Source organism: Pteropus medius, unplaced genomic scaffold, assembly GCF_902729225.1.
Source record: "Pteropus medius unplaced genomic scaffold, Ma_sr-lr_union100, whole genome shotgun sequence".
Taxonomy (NCBI): domain Eukaryota; kingdom Metazoa; phylum Chordata; class Mammalia; order Chiroptera; family Pteropodidae; genus Pteropus; species Pteropus medius.
Window position 1 is genome coordinate 8,052,842 of NW_024347788.1, and position 24,272 is coordinate 8,077,113.

Consider the following 24,272-nt stretch of genomic DNA (forward strand, 5'->3'; position numbering starts at 1 on the left):
CTTCACCGTGGGGGCAGCCATTGATCCCCCACAATGCCTCACGCCACACTGGTTGTGCCCTGGGCCCTTCGCTTCCTTCCTCCTGGTCCTCTCATTTCCCTCATGGCTCTGACTCCATTCAGGGTACGCGGACCCTTTGATCCAGCAACTCTTAACCATTTATGGGTCACGGACCCCTTTGGGATTCAGAAAGCAGAAATGGACCCTCCGGCTCCAGATTCACACACATCTTTGCATTCGATGTGTACCTTCCACAGAAGGGCTCTGGTTTGTGCCTAGTTTGTATTTCTGACATCTCTCTTCAGCGCTGAGAGATTGTGAACAATTAGCCCAGACCTGTTCTCAGAGTTAACAGGAAGTTCTTTGTTTTTCCCTTAAAGATACAAACCATCACCCCAATTTCTCCCCTCACAAAGTATATTTTATTTATAATTTATAACTATATATTTGCATTTCTACATGAAAAGCAATGGTGAGACACTATAAGATGAAAAGACAACCCACAAAAATATTTATAACCAAAGGAAATATTTTTTATCCCTTTATTCCACATTTACAATCAAATATTTCATCGAGGCCTAACTGATTTTGCACTGGACCCTTGCAGCCTGCTCCCATCTCCTTCCTTCTGTTATCCCTCTATTTCCCCCGAATATTCTAGGCCTGATGCTAAGTAAGATCCGATTCATCGAGCACTTTGGGCACAGGCATCAGAGGAAACACAAACTGCCTGGGAAAAATAAATGACATCCGGTGGGGTGAAAATCAAAACAAGGAACTAGAAATTAAACAGAGATGCCAACATCGCTTCAAATAATTACTTAAGTAGAACATGGCGTTTGAACAAGGTCAGGAGCTTGAGCTGGGAAAGAAAGAGCTAAAAGTTAAGAGATATACATAACCCTAAGAAACATAAGGCTTTGGCAGTGGAGACGAGCAGCCTTCCCATTTGTCTAGGATGCTTATCTTGCCAAGAATAGACAGGGAGACTAATGAAGTCGCAGTCTGGAAGCTGCCCCACTGTCTGGGGCTTTATGAAGTCATCAGTCAAAAGTATAAAGAACAGAGAGTTGCCAGAAGTTTGGATGAGATTTCTGAATGTCCTTAGCTGAGTGCAAACCATAGGGGAAAGAGATGAAAAAGAAACAGCATGATGAGAAAGGCACTTGAGACCATACTGGCCGGCGGCCCTGCTTCACGTTCTAATGGTTGCTTCTTACCTGCCAATTCCAGCACAAAGCTGGCCGGGTAGTTAACCACCTTCGTGGCCCTTGTGCCAGTTATCACTGCCCCACGTGAGCCACAAAATTAATTCATAATGACAGGGCCACAGGACTGTCGCATGAATATGAGTAGGAGCCTACGGAGAATGTGGATTATTTTCAAGTAATTAACTGTGCAAACAAGACGAGTCCCAGGTTACCAAGATAACTGGTATTTTTCTACTATTGGTACAGTGCCATGTGGTTGAGTCTTGACCAGTGGGATGTAAATGGAAGGGATGCACACTGCCACTTCCGGGACTAACAGATTATAAACTCCCCATGCATGCATCTCGGTACCTTGTTCTCCTTCTGGCTGACTGGGAGAGAGACAATCTGCAGCGCGAACTTGAAAGTCACGAATTAAAGATGGGAGAGAACGGCCTATATTGGTTTTGGTGCCCAAATATCTGGGCGGAGGGAGCCTCCTCTCAAACCTGTTCGCTCAGGCCCTACATGAGCAAGAAAATAATGTATATATATATATGATGCTCAAGCTATGATATGTATGAGGTCTCTTTATTACAGCGACTAGCCTACCCAACTAATACAACATAAGGTAATATCTCCCACAGAATAATGTCTCAATTTAGGTGATCAATTCCAAAAGTATAGGAAAAGGCCAAAATCTGTTGAAGAAGAGGAGAAAAAAAGAATTCTCAAGAACCCCCTAGGCATCTTAGCTCCTCCGGAACCTTAGTGGGGGGAAGAGCAGGTGGGAAAAGGGAGGGGCCTGTTCATCCCTGAGCTATCCCCCTGGCATCCTAGAAGCTACCTAGGCTCGGCGTACAAAAATGTGTCCCAACACCAGTAACCGTATCAATGCCGAAGAATAATAATATTCATCTCATCTAGTCTGAGAACAGGTGGGAGTTTGGGAAGAGAAGCTGCATTGTGGGAAAGTCCAGGAAGGAAAGGGACGTGGCTGATGATATTGTGATGTGATGGCGTATTTAAAATCTGTTCATGGAGAGTCATCAGTAAAGAACAAAATTTGACCTTTTGGAAAAGACAGAAATGCAGGAAAAGCTGCAGAGAGCGAAATGAGAGTCTGTTGGCTCATTTGACTAACCCAGAATCGCAAACTACAAGTCCTATGAGGCTCTGTAGATATGTAGGTAAGAACACTAGGGTTTTTGGTGTTCAGGAAAGAATCGGTTAAAAAACTAACTTAGACCTTTAGGAGCTTATGAGTCAGGCACGTGCCGCTGACCACACTCCAAGGCCACAGGTGCTAAGCATCTTCTTACCTGGGTACCCACGTCTGGCAATTTTGTACCATGACAGGACACTTAAGAATATTCTAACAAAAATGTTAAACTGTGGATTTTAAAGTTAAACTGACAAAACTGGGAAAGTAACCTCACTAAAAAAAAATACCGGTTGCAAACCCCGGCATTTTTCTGTCTTGGCGGCAGTGGAGGGGGCAGTTGGACTTTCTCCTGCCCTCTGTCACCAACATGCGAACTCAGCGACTGCTGGCAGCAGACAGGGCATGCTGACGAGTGACGTGGGCCTGGAGCGAGGGCTCCAGGAGCTGGAACTCAGTGATAAATGACAACTGCCACTCAGGTCGGCGTTTGAGGAGACCGCAGAGAATTGAGAGGATTTTGACAAACTAGAGAGTGATCTTCCCTGTAAAGGAGTCATCTGCTACTCAGCTGTGGGTCATCACTGCCCATGGGGACGCAGGCCAGCATCGCCAGATGTCCCAGTTTTTATAGGCATAATCAAAATGCTAAATACTTTTAATGTGAAGTAGGTTGACGATTAATTCAAAAATTTTTTAAAACACTATAGGACGATACTGTGCTGGCCAAAAACAAACAAGAACACCTCTGCATCAAACATGGCCCCAAAGGCCACCTGATTTTGACCAGGCGATTTTATTTCTGCCTGTTCTGGCTTGTGTATTTCTTAATTACACATCCTTTATATTCATAAAAAAGAAAAAAACAAGCAAGGTTGGATTCTAGTATTGAAGAGAGTGTTCAGAAACAGCTGATATGTATCTTATGCATATCAGCCAATAGCAGTAGACAGAAGATACATTTCATATTTATATCAAACACTAAAGTATATTTCATTTATAATTCATAACTATACATATTTGCATTAATACACGAAAAGCAATGGTGAGACACTATAAGATGAAAAGACAACCCACAAAAATATTTATAACCAAAGGAAAAATAATAAAAAGATGAATGCGAGAAATATAAAAATCTAATCAATCAATTAGAAAAAGACAATAGAAAAGTGGACAGAAGGTAGAAGCATATAGAAACGTCACAGAGGAAGAAGCCCAACTAACAGTAATAATGAAAAGAACAAACACAATAAGAGCTTAGGACTTATATAGTGATTATTATGTATCAAGCCCTGTTATAATCAAATTATACAGATTAACTTCACGACAACCTTGTGAGAGTAATATTATCGTCTCCAATGTATAAAAGGAATTCGCTCAAGATCATACAGTTAATAAATGTATGAGCAATAGCCACATGAAAAGACATCAAATCTCACTAATGATTGTGGCGTTTACTAGGGAAAGGCTTGGCATATGCCGTTCTGGGGTCCACAGAGCAATAATTTCCAAAATGCCAGTGGGAAGACCTGTGTGCGGCTGGCACCACGAGAATCATCTGTGGTGCTTCTTAGAAATTACTGGACTCGAGACTTGGACTTTCTAATTCAATGTGTCTGAAGTGGGACCTGAGAATCTGTTTCTTGAAAGCACCCCTGGTGACCTTGAGAACTACGGCAGTAAGGATGGATGTTTAACTTGTGTAACTATCTCAGGTCCACATTCTTCTGACTTACGAATAATTCTTATTCTATAACACATTCAGAAACAAAGCCTCGATGTGTCTTAGAAACCATCTATCTGCACGAGCACTATCTAACAATACAGCCTCCCTGTATCTTGCGTGGTTTCGCAAACCCGAGCTTTGCCACCGTGAGGTTTAGACAAGTGAGTAACCTTTCGTACATTCACACATGCATTCATACAGACAGCGAATATCGTAAGAAGGGAATCATCATCTCTGGGGTGATGTTTTTTCCTTTTCTATTAAATAGATGGCCTACGTTTCTTTTCATCTTCTTTTAGGTACTTTACTTTTTACACAGGTCTATTTATTAGACTTATACCTACCTGTCTTACAGTGTGGATGGTTACTGTAAATGAGATTTTTCTTTCAATTATATTTTATAATGGACTTTTAATGGTCATATAGGAAAGACAGGAATGCTTGCATGTTGATTTTAGATTCGTTCATGTTACTCGAACTATCTGTATTAGTTTAAATAATTTTTTAGTTGGTCCTTTGGGATGCTTTGGACAATCAGAGGTACTTATTTCTTCTTTTCCAATATTTAGTTCTTTATTTCTTCCTTAGAAATAGAAACTGTTTCTAATTGTCTAACTAAAAAATCAGGGTCAGTAACAGCAAGCACACGTGTCATCCTGGTCCCGACTTCTCTGGGAAAGCTGACTTCCAGTGCCTGCCTTGAAGGTTTAGTAGAACTCGCTGAAAAAAACAACTGGGCCTAGTGCCTTTTCTAGGCAAGATCAAACTACATTTTCTCTTCCATTTATGATTTTTTAGACTTCAAGGCTAGTCGTATACATTTTTCCAGGAAATAATCTTTTCACCCTAATTTCTTAAACAGATAGAAATAGGACATATTTTTTTCTTCCAGAATTTTGGTAATGCTTCCTGTTTCGTCCTGGGAGTTCTTTATTCCTTACTCAGACAAGTCAAAGTCTGTCTATTTTATCAGAATTAAAGAAAAAAAAAAAACCCAAAAAACAAAAAAACCTTGGTTTAATTTGTAGATGATCATTTCTTCTTTTCTATTTCATCATGTTTTAATTTTTCTCTGCATTTATTGTTTCCTTCTACTTATTTGTATTTATTTTATGGTTATAATCCTACCTTAGTAAAATGCTTCATTCTTTTATTTCCAGTTTTACTAAATGCTTTTAAAAATCTACATTTTCTAAATCATTTTATAGTCACATTCCGTAATTTTAACATGAGATTCTTTGAATTTTATATTCTTTTATCCAAAAGTAATTTGTAACTAAAGTTTTGGTTTCGATTTTTTTCTACTTAATACTCATTTCGTAAGGTAATTTGAAAAAAAAAATTAATTGGATAAACTTTAAAATGTCTTATTGCTTAATAACTAATTTTATTATACTTTTCTTAGGAATGGTGGCTTTCTGGGATTTAGGGGTTTTGAAGAACTTCTAGAGAGTCTTTGAGACCTCCGGCATAGCAATTGGTAGTCAAGTCAGTATTTATAAAGAATATATATTTTCATATACTGGTTACAACACTATAACTATGTCTATATAATCACGCTGAGTCATTGTTATTCAAATTCTCTATTCCTTGTGTAGTTTTTTGATTCACTTGATCTATTAATTTCTACAGAGACAATTAAATAAAAGGAAAATCTGACAAATCTATGATCTACATTATAGACTTGAGCAGTTTTTGTTTTATGTATTTCAAATCTATATTTATCGATAAAGATTTATAGTTCACATTATTTTTGTATTACGTATTTTATCTGCATAAGATATCTTTCATCCTGTTGAATGCTTTTCACTTTGAGTTCAATTTTGTCTCATTAATATTGCTACATCTGCTTTCTTTCGTTACCATTTATGGTTATATATTTCATGCCTTAATTTGTAACTTTTTTTGCTTTATAGCTATCTCCTGTAATAGCATATAGCTAGGTTATTTTTATGCATATAGCTAGATTTTTATTATTTTCTATGCAATCAAAGAACTTTTCTTTTAATAAGGGGATTTGGCCTATATACCTTTTTTATGATTGCTGACTGTTGCGTATAAAACACCCACCCTCTTTTCTGCCTTTGCTGTAATGATCCAATTTTCGTTTGTTGCATCTTTTTCTCCTAATGTATTTATTTTGTATGTCCTATTCGTATAAATAATATAATTAAATATAGAAAACTAAGTAATTATGTGTTTTTATTACAATATCTAGAATTCACAAGCATTCACTCATGCAAAGAAAAAATACTTATTTTATTCCTATATTCCTTTTTACCTTCTGCCTCTTTTAAGACTAAAATCTTCCATAATTTTAAATTGACTCTGTTGATTCTTAATTTTTTAAAAAAAGAAAGAAAACAATCATCTACTTGGCCGTAAATGTCACTGTCTTCTTTGCTTACAATTGTTCTGGTATGTGATTACCTCTTCTTTCTTCTGTTCATTATTCGTTTGACCAGAGTTCATTTCGTGGTGATTTTTTTCAGTGAGGATCTTAGAACTCACATAAAAGTGACGGACTGGGCTGTGCGGATAGCTCGCGTCCAAGATGGGGGCACACATTCTCCCCGGGTGTGGTGTGTTTACCTGGAGCACTTTCTGGACCCCAGGGCCTTCTTGGTGAACAGTCACTTGTCAAAAGTTCCTAGGCTCTATCCTGGGGTCAAGGGCCAGAGTCAGCTGATCCCCCTCTTCACTCCTTGTTTGGCCTTCCTCCTTCATTCTTTGTTTCCCTCTGCCATCCAAGCACCATCCTAGATTTCTTACACGGATTATATTGATTAATCTTCTTTTGAGTTAGCAACAAATACTAGCCACACCCCATGCACAACACAAGGAAACAGAAGCTCAGAGAGGTTACATAATGTTCTTCGACTCCTATGGAGAGAGATTAAGGTTCCACCCCAGGCAGGCGGTCTAATCCCAGATCTGCCCAAGACGGGGGCGGTGATGGTACCGGGCCCCAGTGATGAGATGACTAAGTTGAACTATTTTGCAAATAAGCTTTTACTTTTGCCAGTTACTAATTACATACGGAGAAAGATGGAGGCTGTCCCAGACATGCAGGAGCTGGCCTGGCACTCAGCGCTAGCGAGGCCTTGGTGTCCACCTGTTGAAAGTAATTTCCTACAATATCAACATCAGACGATGTTACTCTGTGACTGTGATGGATCATGACAGAAATAAGACCACCCTAATATACTTGAATAAAGAAAAATACATAAATCTTGTCTTAAGCACAAGAGTGACCGAACGCTCCCAACTTCTGGGTAATATGAGTGACTGCTGCTTCTTTATCGATTACAGCTTTACTCTCTGGTCTTCCCCCTCCTTTCGGACATGATTGATTAAGACACCTAATCACAATTACCACTTCCAGTAGCATCCAACCCAGAGCAGGAGCCTTGTTGCCACCCCCCACACACAGTCACCTGACACAAGGCCAACTCCTATCAGTCCTTTCTTACTATCGTGGCCATGTCATCTTCTTGCTAAGGTGGCCCACGGTGTGGCTAAAGCATCTGGAATTCATTTTCCAAGCAACGGGAAATAATTGAGGTTTTTAGAGCAGGGTTGTGGCATGACCCAAGTTGTGCTTTAGAAAACGAAATCTGACAAAACATGTAAGACAATCAAGAGAACTGGAGACTCTGGGCAAAGCCAGTAATGAAGCCATTCCAGTAGTCCGGGGGATGACAAGGAGACAGAAGCCACCATACGAGTGGCTGTGACAAATACCTATGCGAAGGTGGTGGCAGTGGGAATGGACATGCATGAGGATGTCTGCAGGAAGGACTGACAGTGTGTGGAAATTTTGATACGGTCTCAACCATCAACATGATTTAACGTTCAGTAGGCAGAGACTCAGACCAGATTTCTCATAAAATGTTCAGTCTCATACTGAACAAAATAGATGGGGGATTTTTGTATCTATAAATTCACTTCATTAGCATAGGATAGAAAGTTATGAGTAGGATGACTTTCGCTTCACCTTGCTTGGATTATAAAACGTAAGGTTGGATTTAAGCCTAGCGTATGGATAAGGGATCCATTTAGCCCTTAAGTGTCTTTTGGAAGCTCCCATGAAGGGCATTAGAAGTTTTGTGAGCATATTAGAAGGCAAACTTGAAGCCTAAGTGTGCATATTCAGCAGACCGACCTAGATCCGCAGCTCTAAGAAACCAAAACAGATGAAGACAGGCCTCGGAGGGGCTCATCGCACTATTATTCAGACGGAAGTAAAAGAGACGCACGGTTCCCGCGGCGGAAACGCAGAACGCTTCCCAACGCTGCGATCCACAGCCTGAGCGTGGGGCGGGCTCGACAGTGTGGGAATAGGAAGGTCCTGGGTTGAAACGAGCTTGGTTCTAAGAGCTTTTCGGAGCGGGCTTTCAAGAACTGAGCCGCTTCTCCACCAAAGATATTGGAAGCGGCACCTGGGCATAGAGCGCAGGCAGGGGAGGTCCCGCACGAGTCAGGGACTAAGCCAGCGTTGGACCTGGAAGAAGGTGTTATTTATTCATAATATATGATGAAAATCAGAGGAGCAGACAGAGTTCCTCAGTTTTTCCTTTGCTGGACAAAATTTAGATCTGGGTCGGCAGAAACAGAGTCAACTTTGCCCAAGTCTTCCTCTCCGAACTGACCTGTCCCCTAGTCTTCCCCACAGGTCCCTCATGGCACCACGGTACTTGTCACCCCCCACCCGGTGCAGGTATTCTCTGACCTTCAAAAATCATGTTTCCAAACTGCCTATTTTCTCTAACCCTTCAAATCTCTAGACCAAGATATTTCTGGATTGCTTACAGTTTCCGTGACTTTGGGCAATTTGTATTTGCCAAAATACAAATTGGGCAAATAAGGATGCTACCGCCATGACAGGGCTGATCTGAAAATTCATTGAAAAAAAAATGTACATAATATGCAGAACAGTCCTGACATGCCAGAGCTTCTCAATAATATAGCAGTTTATTATTACTTTGGCTATTTAATTTAAAAGAGCCAAACTCTTTGTATTTTTTTTAAAAACTATACAAATATAAATGGTTATTAGATATGAATTGACATTTTAAATGTTTAAAAGATACCCAACTCTTATTGTTCCAGCAAATCCTTGAGAGGATGTTGTTTTTCCTCATATCCAGAGACATCCCACCCAAGCCCCCACCATTGGTTAAGTAGGCTCAAAATTTAAATCTGTCTACATTCATCAGAAAGACACGATTAGAAAGAAGACTATAACCCTTAAATTACCTAACTCACAATATCTTCTCTCTGATACATTAAAAAAAAAAAAAAAAAAACACAAGAAAAGGTTTATTAACGGATACTTCGAATCCTCAAAAATATCAATAACATTGATTAATAGAAAAGGCCATCCTGAAAAGTATCACGATTTGCCTTTTTATAAGTAGTAAACAATTACAGAGAGTAAAAATAATAGTGAAAACTACACCAAGCTTAGTCGTCTATTTCTACCCTTTGTTCTCATGCTCAAGAATCCTAAAACTAACTCCATACTGTGAATTTCGAGTCTGTCCCCAGCCAAAGTAACAGACTTAATGCACCATTAATCTGGTCTGCTCTCAGCCACCAATTGAAATAGTCACAGTCATTCGACTTTTAAGGAAAAGACAGCACTGCAGAAGTACGTTCCAGAGGTCTTTTCATAAGAACCGTCCCGTGTGCTCCATCTGTACGTACAATCTGCTGGGGTATTTTCAGCCAGCTTGCCTGGGCAGATGAATGCGTACAATTAGAAAGCAACCTCACAGGCATTCAATAAACTGCCTTCGTGATTACACTCAGGAGAGTCCCTTTGGATGTCAATAAAAGCCTAGTTTTCTGCCTGTTAGCTAAATAATTGACAACAACTAAAAATAATCAGAAGCGAATGAACGAAGTCAGAGACGAGGTGTTAAGAAAGAGCACATTAAGATTCTAGCGGAGGTGCCCCAGGATGCTATCGCCAGCTATTCCTCTAGCAACTGGGATTTATAATCTGCTCAAGTCCATGGTTACCCTTCTGTACAGAAAAAAATAAAAAATAAAAATAATAACGCTATTCCTGATCTGCTATTCGAACCACATATAACGGCATGCTGAAACTGACAAGGACACGAGGTTTTGGCTCGTTTGAAAGAATTTCTTACTTGCGTTTATATTTTGTGTTTCCTGGTTTGACAGCTTCAGGAGAATCTAATTTGGGGAGGTGGAGGTGGGGGGCGGGGCTGAGGTCGGGGGAGGGAGATGGGTAACAGCCTTTTTGGTCTGGTGAAATCTTTGTGCTATTAAAATTCTAACGGCTCTCCCAGATAATTTTGTTTCCCTATTAACTGACTCGGAGAAGGTATGGTAAAGTTATACGGAGAGCCCATCTTTCCTAAAATGTCCTTTTCATATTTCTAGCTATACAATGCTCATTCATTTCAGAAGCTATTGACCTTTTAATTTCAAAAGTAGTTCAAAAAATACTTTTTAGAAGAAACTCGCATAGATACTTCTTGTGTTTCTCAATAGGCTTTAAAAATCAATTTCAGATACTTCTCATTTGTAGCCACCTTCTCTTTTTTTCTGGTAAACCGGGACTTTCACGATAAGCAGAAGAAAGACCGAGAGTGAAATGTGCATGTAATTGAATTCGGCACCACTGATGATGGCTGAAGCGAAAACTTTTTTTTTTTTCCCTGTCAGAAAAGGGATGATTGATCTCTAGCATTAAGTAAAACACAAGTCGGAGAAGCCCAAAGACAATGAAAGAAAGATTGGGTGACATAACCTCCCACGTCTTTTAAAACTTCAAGGATCTCTTACCCTTCACCTTAACACATTTAAAACTTTCCAGAAAATAGACTCTTTCAACCTGCCAGTCCTATACCTACAACTCCTCAGCGGTAAGCAGATCTTCCCTTTCCCAGAGTAAAACTAGGATGCCACGGGGTGAATACACTGGTCCTTATCGTAGCTCTAGGTGACGATCGCCCTCATTGCCTAGAAATAAACTCCCATCCACTCTCCACCCATGGAAGTGGGTAGTGTCAACATTTCATTAACACTCCTAATCTAGTGCCTCCCTCCTGCCATCTCTCTCTCTGACACAGAATTTCTCCTGGTGTTTAGCTTCCTACCAGGTCCCTCGCCCCTTATGCCTGCCTTGGAAGAAGAATGGGAAAGACAGGGTATGGATTCGATGACTCACATGCGGGTAATGCCTAGTTTATTTTCATTCATTCATTCATTTATTTATTTATTTATTTATTTATTTATTTATTTATTAAAATTATTGGGGCGACACTGATTAATAAAATCAAATGGTTTTCAAGTGTGCAATTCAATAACATGTCAGATGTCTATTTTTGTCTATAAAAATACACGTGTGTAATAGTCCTCAGATTACCGGATAAATCCCTAGTTAGTTTAGATTCTGCCTGGGTACTTCTTTTCAAACACTCCCTTCCTTATGCCAGTGTTTTGGAAGTCAAGATAATCAGAAGCACCCTGCATCACCAAAGAATCAAGCCCTCCAAGTTATTTATAATGAAGAAGTCTTCAAATTTAGCATTATTATTTCTAATCCATTGACTACTAATCAACACTCTTGTGAGCATAGATGTCTCCAACCTTAGAACCTCACTTACATGATGACAGAGTTTGATTACATAATTAACATACCAGCTGATAATCCAATACTAGATGTTTTGAAAGTTACCCTCACCTGGAATTTAAAAGCAGAAGGAACAGTATGCCCGTGCAGTACAAAGTTCTGCCTGAAGCACAAACTTACTGTTGCTGATGGTGTCTAAATGTTTCTCTTCTGAGGTTTTCTTGGAGTCTTTTTTTCTCCTCTAGTTTATTGCTCTGAAATTACAAATATCAAAATGGAATCTATTAGGAAAGCTCACACAGAATCATGATGTTGAAATCATCCTTAGGCTTAAGTGGCGTCATTAGTCCAACGTGGTACCTACCAGGACCTCCGAGAAGATCCCCTCTCACTTCCTGTGGGCACTACACCGAAAGCCAGGAGCCCCAAGTTCTCTCCATGCCTCCCCTCTTATAACTTGACTGGTATAATCACAAAATCAGTATTTCACATTTTAATTCCTTAGTCTAAATGAAAACAACATTCACATTGTAAGCAGTGTTTTCAAATGTTCTGAAGGAAACACGAAACGTCCACACCAAGTGTGTTACATTAAACTTATAATCAATGGTTAAATAGTTCATACTTTAAAATGTATGTATACACTCGCGTTCCACTGACGCATTCAAGAAAAGATTTTGAATAAGCCAACCCAACTCCCTTCTGACTGAGAAGCAGAAACGTAAAGCTGTTGGGAGATTGAACAGCAAACGCCATTAAAAAGCTATCCACTGGAATAGAAAACAAGTTCTCTCCTTTTTTTAATTAGCTGTTTGGAGAGTCCAGAGACAAAGCGCTTCATATCTGATATTCCTGTCGCCACGGCTCTGGCGTATTTTAATCCCACTTAAATGACCAGGAACATTCGCTTTTTGCTCACTATGACAACCGTCTTTTCTTTTAAAACTTCCCTCTGAAAAACAAGTAAAATTCCTAGATGACAAATTTAATGGGGAATGGAAAGAAGTCCTATGACACAGGAGAGACTTGAAGTTTCAAATAAACCGAAAGGAGACGTGAGCAGCTGAGTTTTCTCTAATGACAGGGACCATTTGCACATCAGGAAGACCTGTGACAGGGGACTGGTGAGATCACCTCTCCCATGCCCTGACTTGAGTGGCTCCATCTTTCCAAGAAGGGGAGAGATGATTCAGATAGTCTATTTCCTTGAAAACCTTCATTCGCACAGAACTATTTACTAGTCCCATTTTGAAAGGTAAAGTGGATGATTTCAGGTTCAGAAAAAGAAAGGAAATTTACTATAACCAACATGAATCAATTATAATAGAAAGCAATTGAATGAGTAATAAATCACAGTTCTAGGAAGCAAATTATTAGAGAATTATAAAACCAAATAAATATGAGCCCGAGCTAGAAGAAACCAAAAGTGGTCAATTGTGATGAGCTCCCAATTGTGATGATCCCCCAAGGCAGGAAAAAACGTAAAAGACAGCACATCAGCAGTAGGTATTGATAAACCTACTTTGAGAATGCTACTTTGAGAGCAGTGAGGAAAAACCACACAAGCATCTAGAGACCAAGGCTGAGTTCCTTTAGCAAGGTTAGAAATTAAAAAAAAAAAAAAAGCTTTTAATCTCTTCATTAATAGATTATCGCTTAATTCATCTCACAAAAATAGTACTAACTTCTATCCAACAAAAGTCTGTTTATCATACAGAGGTTGATGGAGGAGTATGTTGCAAAATACTAGAGTATTTGAGAGATTGTATTCTATACCTACCAACATTTAGGTACCCCAATATTTGGATCAGACTGTTTCTTTCCATTTAACAGTGAGTTAAGGAGTCGCCCAAACATACTGACACATATATATACAAATATAGATGTAAAATATCTAAGAACAGGAGATCCAGAAGGAAAAATCATGGAATCGGCCTTAGGAATCAGCGTTATCACTGACTGAGTGACCTTAAATCATTAACATCACTGAATCTCAGCATACATTTATCAAATGCCTATTATATTTCTATACCATATTAGACACTAGAAATACAGATATGAAGAGAGCAGTGCCTGCTCAGGAAAATTTCAGAAGCTAGCTGGGGACACAGACAAGAAAACAATGATGGAAGTAAGTAAAATATGTTAGGAGACAGAGGTTTGCAAATACTGTAATACGAACACAGAGAAAGAGCGGAGAAGTGGGTGGTCAGGGGATGCTCTCCACATTCCACAGGCATCCGTTCAGTGCCTAAGCGGCAGACTCCATCCTGGGTGCAGGAGCCAAGGAGTTGCATAGCATTTGGAATGCGCTTTCTAACCTTGGGTTCATGGATGAGCTGTGTGGCGGGAGTAATCTCATTTCACGATGAATGGGCTCACAGCTTTCTTCAGATTCCCCAGGGGACTGAGGATCAAAGAAGAGGATGAGGACCATGGGTCTAATGAGAGGTAGAAATCTGAGATAGTGACCAGTCTTAACCCAGGAAGAGCAGGGGATAATGGGAGCATGGTTACTGCATGCATTGTACCTGTCGCTCACTGCCCAAGGGGGCCGAGTGGAGGGGTTGAAAGGTTGAAATAGAGCCAGCTCTGAGCTCACCAGGTCTTCCATGGGGTTCTTCGGTGCAGCAGAGGTGTGTTTTCCTTTGTGTCTTTTCTCACAAAGGTACCATCCATCACCAATCTGAGCACGCTCAGAACTGAGTGTTTGGATGGAGAATCATTTCTAATATGCGTGAAAGCAACAAAAGGCTAGTAGTGGCCCTGGATAGGAAAAGGTTTTTCCCACAGCTTACACTATTTTCGAAGAACAAAGGCACAAGTGAATATGCCGCTTCAGAAAACCCTGAAAACCCCTTTGGATGAATCGAAAGGTGTTTGTAGTGAGAGAGGCGGAAGACAAGGTCGAGAAAGGCAAAGGGAATAATTATTAAAGAATTTATAAGCCAGGTAAAGGAGTTTGGACTTCATCAAAGGCGATGATAAGCCATTATGTTATTTTAAGCAGCTCCAAAAACATCACCGAGAATGGACAACACATATAAAAACCAGTGGCGTGATTCTCACAGTAATCCAGGCCATAACTTATGAAGCCCAAATTAAGGCAGCAGGACAGAGAAGAAAGGATGAACTCTAGAAAACTGTAGGAGACAGAAGTAACTGTAGGGGGGGAAAAAATGAAAAAATGAAATAAAATAAAATGAAATAAAAAACGAAATAGAAGGTATGACTATATCAATATAGGATGAGTAAGAAACAGGGAAGAGTACAGAATGAATCTCATTTAAGAGCATCGCAACGAATATATAAGTTCAATTTTGAACCTATTGATTTCAGACATACTTGTGAAACATCTACAGAGAAATGTCAAGCATACAGTAAAATTATATGGTCCTGGATTCAGGATTATGGTCTGGCCTGGGGATATAGATTTCAGAACTCATCAGCACAACCGATAACTAACTCCTTAAGTGTGAAAATGTGGGGGCTGTCACTTAAGGATGGGGTGGCACAGGCACAGGGATATTAGAGAAGTCCAAGGGTTGGGACTTGATGAAATGAAACATCAATAGTAGAAAATCAAGTGGAGAAAAGAATCCAGAGGCATTCCAGAGGGGTGGAATTTAAAGGACGGAGTGCTTAATTGGAAAAATATAAGATGCTGAAGAAAGAAACTGAGAAGATGCAAATAAAGGGAATACAATGCTCCTGGATGGGAAGAATTAACATTGTTAAAATGCTTGTACCACCCAAAGCAATCTATAGATTCGGCGCAATTCACATCAAAACATCAATGGCATTTTCTACAGAACTAGAACAAATAATCCTAAAATATATATGGAACCATAAAGACCCTGAATAGCCATGGCAATCTTGAGAAAGAAAAACAAATTTGGAAATATCATGCTACCTGGTATTAAACTATACTACAAGGCTATAATAAACAAAACTGCATGGCACTGGCAAAAAAAAAAAAAAAAAAAAAAACCAGACACATAGATCAATGGAACAGAATAGAGAGCCTAGAAATAAACCCACGCCTACATGGTCAATTAATATACAACAAAGGAGGCAAGAATATACAATGGGGTAAAGATAGTCTCTTCAATAAATGAGGTTGGGAAAACTGGACAGATACATGCAAAAAAAATAAAAAATAAAACTGGACCACCTTCTTACACTATATAAGAACAAACTCAAAATGGATTAAAGACTTAAATATAAGGAGTATTAAAAAAAAACTCCCAGAAGAAAACATAACCAGTAAACTCTTTGACATTGCTCTTACTAATCTTTTTTTGGATATGTCTCCTCGGGTGAGGGGAACAAAAAATAAGTAAGCAAATGGGATCACATCAAACTAAAATAATTTGCACAGCAAAGGAAACTATCAACAAAACAAAAAGATAACCTGCGAAATGGGAGAAGACATTCACCAATGACATATCTGATAAGGGTTAATATCCAAAATATATTAAAAAACTCATATAACTTAACATAAAAAAAAAACAATCCAATTTAAAAATGGGCAGAGGACCTGAATAGACAGTTCTCCAAAGACAACATACATGGCCAATAGGCAATGCTCAACATCATTAACCATCAGAGAAATGCAAATTAAACCAACAATGAGATATCACCTCGCCCTGTCAGAACGGCTGTCATCAAGAAATCAACAAACAAGCGTTGGCGAGGATGTGGAGAAAAGGGAACCCTCATGCACTGCTGGTGGGAGTGTAAATTGGTGCAGCCTCTATGGAAAACAGTTTGGAGGTTCCTCAAAAAATTAAAAATAGAGCCATGTGACCCAGCAATTGCACTTCCGGGTATTTATATGGAAAAATCCAAAACACTAATTCGTAAAGATCTATGCACTCCTATGTTCATTGCAGAGTTATTTACAATAGCTACATTATGGAAGCAACCAAAGCTCCCATCAATAGATGACCAGGACAAATAATAAAGAAGAAGTGGTACGTATATGCAATGGTATATGACTCATCCGTAAAAAAATAAAAAATGAAATCTTGCCATTTGCGACAACATGGATGAACCTAGAGGGTATTATGCTAAGTGAAATAAGTCAGGCAGAAAAATACAAATACCAAATGATCTCACCTATATGTGGAATCTAAAAAACAAAATAAATAAACAAACAGAACAAAAACAGACTCGTAGATACAGAGAACAAACTGGTTGAGAGATGGGAACGGAATTGGGGGGCTGGGTGAAAAAGGTGAAGGGGTGAACAAGTACAAATTGGCAGTTATAAAACAGTCACAGGGCTGTAAAGTACTGCATAGGGAATATAGTCAGTAATATCGTAATAACTATGTGTGATGTCAGGTGGGTACTAGGCTTATTGGGGGATTGCTTTGTAAGTTACATAAAGGCCTAATCACTATGCTGTACACCTGAAACTAATATAATATTGAATGTCAACTGTAATTGAAAAATAAAAAGTAAAAAAAAAAAAAGACAGAGCGCTTGATAGTTACAATACTACAAGGAGTTTAAATACGTTAGGAATGAAAGTGTCCCCAGGGAGTTTTTCAACCAAGGGCACCGTTGGTGATCTTGATTATACCAGTGATGCTTCCGGAAGAGTACAGAGCTCACATAGTCTAGGACAGGGAACACAGATTGGACTGAAGCACCCCAGTGTCCTCTCGAAAGGACTGACTCCTCCAGGACCCCACCGTCCTGACCAGATGCTAAAGAGCGAGCTGCCATCCATACCCCTGTGTTTATTAAGGATCAAAGAACACCCACGAGTGTTCCCTCTCCCCTCACTCACTCACAGGTGGCGACCAATCAGAAAGAGAGCCGGTGTTCCCTGGTGACCCTTCCAGGGCAAACTGAAATGGGGTTAAGACCGGAGGCCAAGCCAGAGGTTTGGGGAGAGGGGATGGGACAAGCCACCTGGATTCTACCTGGCCCCGAGACTTCCTGGACAGCAAGCAGCTGCCTGGGGCGGAGGGCAAGATTGCGCAGGCTGGTGTCCATGTGTACATTTGCTGTGCATTTTAAAGGATGAATGCTCCATAAGCACAGCCTTTATCGCTTTGCCTGGCCATTTTCACCCTGGCCAAGTGAGGTATGCCATTTCTGGATGATTAATGTCCATTTTTCTTTTAACTAACACAAGCTACAAAACAGGCTCCCATTTAGCATGAAAAGCCACGGATTTTATACACAGTAGGAAGAGCTAGGCTCTGGGGGCAGTGCAGGCCAATTAGCCAGAGACGTCAAGTCTGTGGCAGGACCCAGGGGGCTGCTCATTCTCTCGGAAGGTAGTTTAGATGAATGCTCCCCGAACGTTCACGTGTATGAGGACCTTGCAGAGAGCCTGTTACGATGCGGATCCTGGTTCAGAAAGTCTGGGGCGAGGGCTCGAGATTCTGCTTTTCTAACATGGGATGCTGATGCTGCTGGTTCAGGAGCCACGCTGTCGATGGAAAGGAACCACCTATAAACCCGGTCTCCCCACCCCCCACCACTTCCAGACAAGTGTATACTAATAATCACTACAGTTATTTTGAAAAGCCAACCCAATTAAGATTTCTCTAGTTAGTAATTGCGATACCAGCGAGTGTTACGGTATAACTCGGAAAGAGAGAAATGATGCTTTCACTCAATGTTAACGAAAACTGTTTCAGCCACTAATATTCCTGAATTGTATACATTATTTGACCTACGAAGAAGTGAGCTATAAACAACCCACAAGCCAGCCAATTACAGGTATTAAATGACAACTAATAAATGACTTTTAGGTGAAGAGGTTGCTTAACAGTAATTCTTCAGATCTGCAAGCCGCTTAATTCAGTTCCTGGTGATGGTTTAGTGATTTTCTTAGCTCTACCTGCAAAGCAAACCAACTATGTTCTCTGTAAGGGGGCGCTTCTCTACGATCACAAGACCAAAATATGAACCTTGTTTTGAAGGAGAAAATTGGGGGTGGGAGATTGTTGGATAAAAAGAGAGTGGAGAATAGAGAAGTAGAATGAGAGAGAGAAACGGGTTAAAAAAAGCTATTGTAAGAAAATTGTTTTCAACGAAGGTGTAACAGCTGATCAATCAAATTTTGTAAACAAAGTTACTATACTCTTTTCTTACACCTCCAGCATTTCGCTACAGCTCCACACGTATAAGTCCAGTCTCGTCTCCTTCCCCAGAGCCTACATCTCTACAGATGTAGCATCTCTGAGTCTACAGATGCTCCTGGGCCCTGGGAGAAGGGGAGGTGTGGCTGACAGACTCGTTTTACAGGAATAGTTCAGAGACGGGTAGGGCCTGCTCATGGCCACACAGCACAGCAGGACACCTTCCGAGAAACACTTAGTCTGCTCGCCCACAGGTAGAGCACTCCTGGAGGAAGAAAGGCCTCACTCGGCCTCTGCATTTCATAAGCCAGCAGCTCTTGGCTTCGTTAACTCTGATAAAAATATCTGTCGTTTGATTAACCAGCTTTAAATCGTGACCAACACTCAATCTTTAAAAAAAAAGTGGGAGGGAGGAGGAAAGGAAGGAAGGAGGGAGGTAGAGATACAGACAGACAGACAGACATCATAAGAATTGTTCCCAGGACTTATACCTGCACAGGTGTCATACTTGGCACTCAGTATCATGAGTCAACCCCGAGCTCCTACGCCTTCAACACTTAAAACCTATTACGGCTTAGAATTTTGTGGGGAGGAGAGGGTGGGGAGACAACATGATAGTCTTCCTTCTTCTCTAGAAGATGAGCATTTTTCAGAGATTTTCCCCCCAAGTCCTAGCATGAGCTTCAAAACTAAAAACACCACTTTGAGGCTTCCGAAAGATCACATCGCTAATGTTCAACGCAAAGGCACTCTTCCTCCTTTATCAGCAAGAGAGGACGTGCTCCCGGTTCGCGTCACCTTGGAAAAGTCACGATTGGGTCCCGAGTGATGTGGTGCGCCAGCGATGGCCGTTGTGACTGCTTTGCCTCGTAGTCGATATACTGCGACTACTTCGATCACCCCGCTGGCGGGCAAGGCAGTGTGGTGACTCAGACCTCCAGCTCTGAGGCGAGTCAGCCTGGATGCAAATCCTGCGTGGTCCACTCCGTGGCTGCGAGCCCTCCAGCAAGCGACCTACCCCTTATGTCAGTTTCCTCATTGTCCAACCTGGGAATAAGAATCCTATGTACCTCGTCGTGTTCCTGTGAGGATTCAATGAGTTTGGCTATGGAGCGGGTCTAGAAAGGAACCGGGCACGTAATAAGCCCTCGGGGACTATGAGCTGCTCATCCCTCCACCGTCTTACCTTCTCTCTCTGAATGGCCTTCATTTTTTGAATTTCAGCTTCTTCAGCTTCCTTCTTGATTCTCATGGCTTCTTCTCTTTTTAGCTAAATTGTATTGAGATTATAGAGGACAAAAAACAGTTATTATTTTTCAGTCTGAACTTCTAGAACACAAAATTACAATGAAAGGCAAATTACAGGATTGTTTACGCTATACCTCACCACGATCACAGGTTGGTACTTCAAGCTACTTAGATCACAGAGAATAGTCAGGCTTCTTCTTCTGCCCATGAAATTTCTCTTTGTAGTTCCTCTGCAATCTCTGTCTCTCTCTGTCTCCCTCCCCCTCCGCCCGACCCTCTGCAGGAAATGGGGTAGGGGGAGAAGAGAGGGTGGGTAGATCATTTTTTCTGATTATAAAACTCAGAGAGCTGAATGTAAAAATCACCGAGCATCTTAAATTGTTTTTTCTTTTTTTGAGGGGTTTTTTTGGTACCATTTTCACAACCGTTATAAAGTAAACAAATCCATGTCGTCGGAACCAAAATATTCCAAACATAGTAGAGTTAACTTAATCTAGAAAAAAGAAATCCTTTAATCGGGGCCCCGCTGACTAATATATGGCTTGGATGAGAATTCTAGATCCTTATCTCTTCACTTACCACTTCCTAATTTCTTTGATTTTGAGAGTTTCCTTTTGCAATTGGTTTAAACATTTTATGCTTTTCGTGAAGTTACTGTATTATTTCCTGGTTACTAGAAAGTGCTGGTGTTCAAATTCCTTGCCAGAATTAAACTGAAAAAGGTGGATTCTGACCTTTTGCTGGTATTTAGATTGCATCAGTTGGAGTTGTTGTTTCTGCCTGACTTCAGCCTCTGATTGGCTTCCACCTAAGGCAAAAACAAACAAACAACAACAAAAAACACACAGCATGGAGGTGAAACATGAATGTCAAGCTTAAATGTCAGCCATCAAAAACTAATTAATATATGATGAGTTGACCATGAGTTTCTTTAACATCTTCATGCCTCTAGAAATAAGGACATAACCAGCTTTTTTTTTTTTAATAAAACATTAAAGAATGGTAATTTCTTAAAAGAGAAACAGAGCTAGCCAGAAAGATAAGGCCATATTCAAGAAAGAACGAGACGACCCTACTGAAGTTTTTGAGTCATGTTGGCATTCAAGTTTTCATTTAGATTGAAATCATACCTGAAGGTCCATGCTAAATAATAAGAAATACTGCCTGTCTCCTCAGAAATTCTAGAACGTTCTTCCCGCTTAGGTGTGACCATCCCTTAACCTAATAAAGATAATAATCAGTGATGCTTCAATTGTTCTTCTTCTTCTGACTCAATTGCCCTAAATTCAAGTGAAAAACTCAGGAAACTCTGTGCTCCCGTCTCTAGACAAACATGTAGTCTTTATAACCCCGTTTTTAAAAGCACAATGGGACTAGTCCAGCTAGTAATTGATTGTCAGTCTAAACTATTTATTGTTCTTTGTTTAGATATTCAATAGAAAAATATGAACGTCATATTATTTGCCTGCTTTCTCTTGAACCCCAAATAATTTGGGGCCAGAAATCCTTGCAGCTTGACAATCATCTAAGAATCGCCGTTTGGGGATTTCTCGGTGTTTAGCAAGCTTGGCGGATGTGTTATAAAGATCCCTTTGAAATGATTCTCCAGTGTTTTGGTCACTAAAAGTGTCAGTTCTCAGAAAGATTCACTCCCACGGGAGAGGCATTAAAACAATCTGCATTCGCTGTGGTTTTTATAATTGAACTGATAAAAAAACATCACGGAGTCTTCTCTTCTGAGTCCCCAAGGAGACAGGAAGCCTGTCTGGTTCCGGCCCTTCAGTCTCTGTTGTAGGGGGTGGGGGATGAGAAAGGAACAGCGACGGTTACCGAAGCTTTTACCCAATGTTACAGCCGCTTTCAGGATCTCCTCGCCTTGCTCCAATATTTTCAGGGATAGAGGAATAGGGGGAGAGTTGAGAATAAAAATGAATGGAGAAAGTCAGATGGCTAAGCGTTCACAGGTTTTGTTAAAAAATCGTCTCAAAGTTTAATGCATTCTAGAATTTTTTTCCTACCCCCTCAGCTCTTCCCACATACATATCCTTGGCCATTCCCAGATTTGTCAAAAATGAGACTGTTCGTTTCTAAGTTCCCAAGATGGTAGGCACCAACTGTTCCAAATTCCAAAGCAAGTTCCTCGGCTCCTTAAGCAGGATCTTCCAGGGGGGCAACTGAACCCATTTGGGGAACCCTGACTAGCAGTGACCTTCAGCCTGTAAAAGGGGCTGGCCAGGTCAACACGGGGCAGAAGCCAGGGGAAGATGGCTCCGTGAATCCCATCTCCTCTGTGCTTGGGGAAGGAGGCAACTTCACGTCAAGACGGACGGGAAAGGTTCAATGAAAATCACTTGGAGACCTCAGTCTGTGTCCCTAGGAGACTGAGGGACCGCACCTAGACAAGTCAAAGCTGAAAGGCTGTTGTCAGTTGGCTACCTAGATGGGTCATCAAGAAGAGGTGGCTGCATGGCGAGTGACCTGCGCTCCCAGAGTCTGTGGGAAGAAAGGATGAACAAGTGTCTCCTGTCCTTCCAATCTGGTTGTCATGAAAGAGAATGCCAACCTAAAGCTGCTTCCAGGGATGTACCCATGCGAGTCACCTGTGGAGCCCTACAGAGAGAGAGTCAGCCATCGCAGCCAATGGCGATGCAGGAAACCATGCCATCTCCGTCAGGGAAATCCAGGTGCTTTTAAGATGAATGGCGGGAAAGGAGGGACTTTGCAGAATTCCAGGAACCCCAGGGCGGAGAATGCACAGTAAGCACATACAGGACTTGAAGACACCGGGATCGGTGCACTACAGGCCCCTACTTCTCATCGCCCCTTCTCCCCTTGACCCTGGAGGGGCCAGAGTCTGGGAACAGAGGAGTCAACGGAGAAGAATTCAGCTACGCTCCGCCCATTTCCTTTGCCAGCTTTCTACTCGAAATGGACCTGGAGTGGGGCATGGAGGGAGTTTTAATGTCCATTCGTAACAGTTTGCACCAGCAGTTAGGGCTGAATGTTACTCACTGAAATGACACCGTTTACGCCTAGATTTGGCTGAACAACTTTGTTATTTGAGAAAGACCAAAAAGATCTAATTCCAACCAAAGATTATGGGAAAAAAATAGTCCCACAGAGCCAGTTTGAAGGGGCCAGTTAGGAAGGACAAAGCTGGTTCCTGGTCACACCCCTCAAACCTGGCTTATGCAGCATAAAGGTGACGTTTGAGATAAACCCCTTTCGTGAAATGAAGTGGGGTGATGGTGATAACACTATTACTTCCACTCATCAAATGATTTCCAAATTAGCTTATTTTTATCTATGTCCTGGAAAAAAATATTTCTCTAAAGCTATCACGATAGTAAGTGGCCCCTGACGAGAGACACATTTGCATTAGCCAAAAATGTGGAAACCGTGCACCCAGCCCTTTAAGTTCTTAGCTGCTGCTGAGGGACGGGAAGGAAGGGCTGAGTGACTCCCATGAGGTGGCCTCCCCATCGAATGATTCAAACCCTGCGCAAAGGCAGCCCAGACAAATCCATCACGCTGGCTCCGAGGTCCGAAGGTCTCTATTTGCAGAACAAAAACACAGGGGACGTTTGTCTTCATACCCGCCACTGGGTCCCCAGCTCACTCCCGTCTTAGTTTCGGAATCGACTCTCCATTCATTTTTTTTCCCTTTAGCATTCAAATGCCGTGATTAACACACTTGTGAGAGCTTTTACTCCCATCCTGACCAGTGCTATGACAGGGCACGTGCAGCACCCCAGGTAAGCTGTCTTCAGTTGACCATCTAAGAGGCTCTAAATTATTGAGCAATTAAGCCATGACTTTACTTCCATATAACTGTGGCATCCTACATCTGCTACTTACAGAAAATCAGAAACAACAATATACCTGCACACGTGAGTGTTTCGACTTTGAATGCACAGCGACCCAAAAACCTATAAGGCATGCGGACAGACCTGGGCGAGGTTCCTAAGTGGCCCCATCCCCCGCATTCAGGCAGCCGGTTGGCCTTGCTCACCTAGCCGCCTGGGCACCAGGTTCACCGGCTTCGCTCTGTGTAGTTCCTTCCACCTCTCCAGGTTCTCCATTTCTTTCTCCGCAACTAAGGCAAGTAAGAAATACCAAATCATCAACGAGCGGAACGTGGAACAGGAAACGGGGCCCTTTAAAGCATAAGAAGCAATCCTCAGAGGGTGCTTAGCTACATTCAAGCATGAGTGGACGAGATACCCAGGAA

The 24,272-nt window shown here is 41.1% G+C and overlaps 1 protein-coding gene across 1 annotated transcript in view; it reads right to left on the reverse strand.

The window, feature by feature from the left end:
• The window catches only part of EPSTI1 (epithelial stromal interaction 1), a 72,103-nt gene that overhangs the window by 32,546 nt on the left and 15,285 nt on the right, over positions 1 to 24,272 (reverse strand). Inside the window, exons 3-5 of the mRNA XM_039877213.1 lie at positions 24,054 to 24,137; positions 20,776 to 20,849; positions 19,980 to 20,063 (exon numbers count right to left, since the gene is read on the reverse strand). Coding sequence (XP_039733147.1) covers positions 19,980 to 20,063; positions 20,776 to 20,849; positions 24,054 to 24,137 — 242 coding nt within the window. The remainder of the gene's footprint in view (positions 1 to 19,979; positions 20,064 to 20,775; positions 20,850 to 24,053; positions 24,138 to 24,272) is intronic.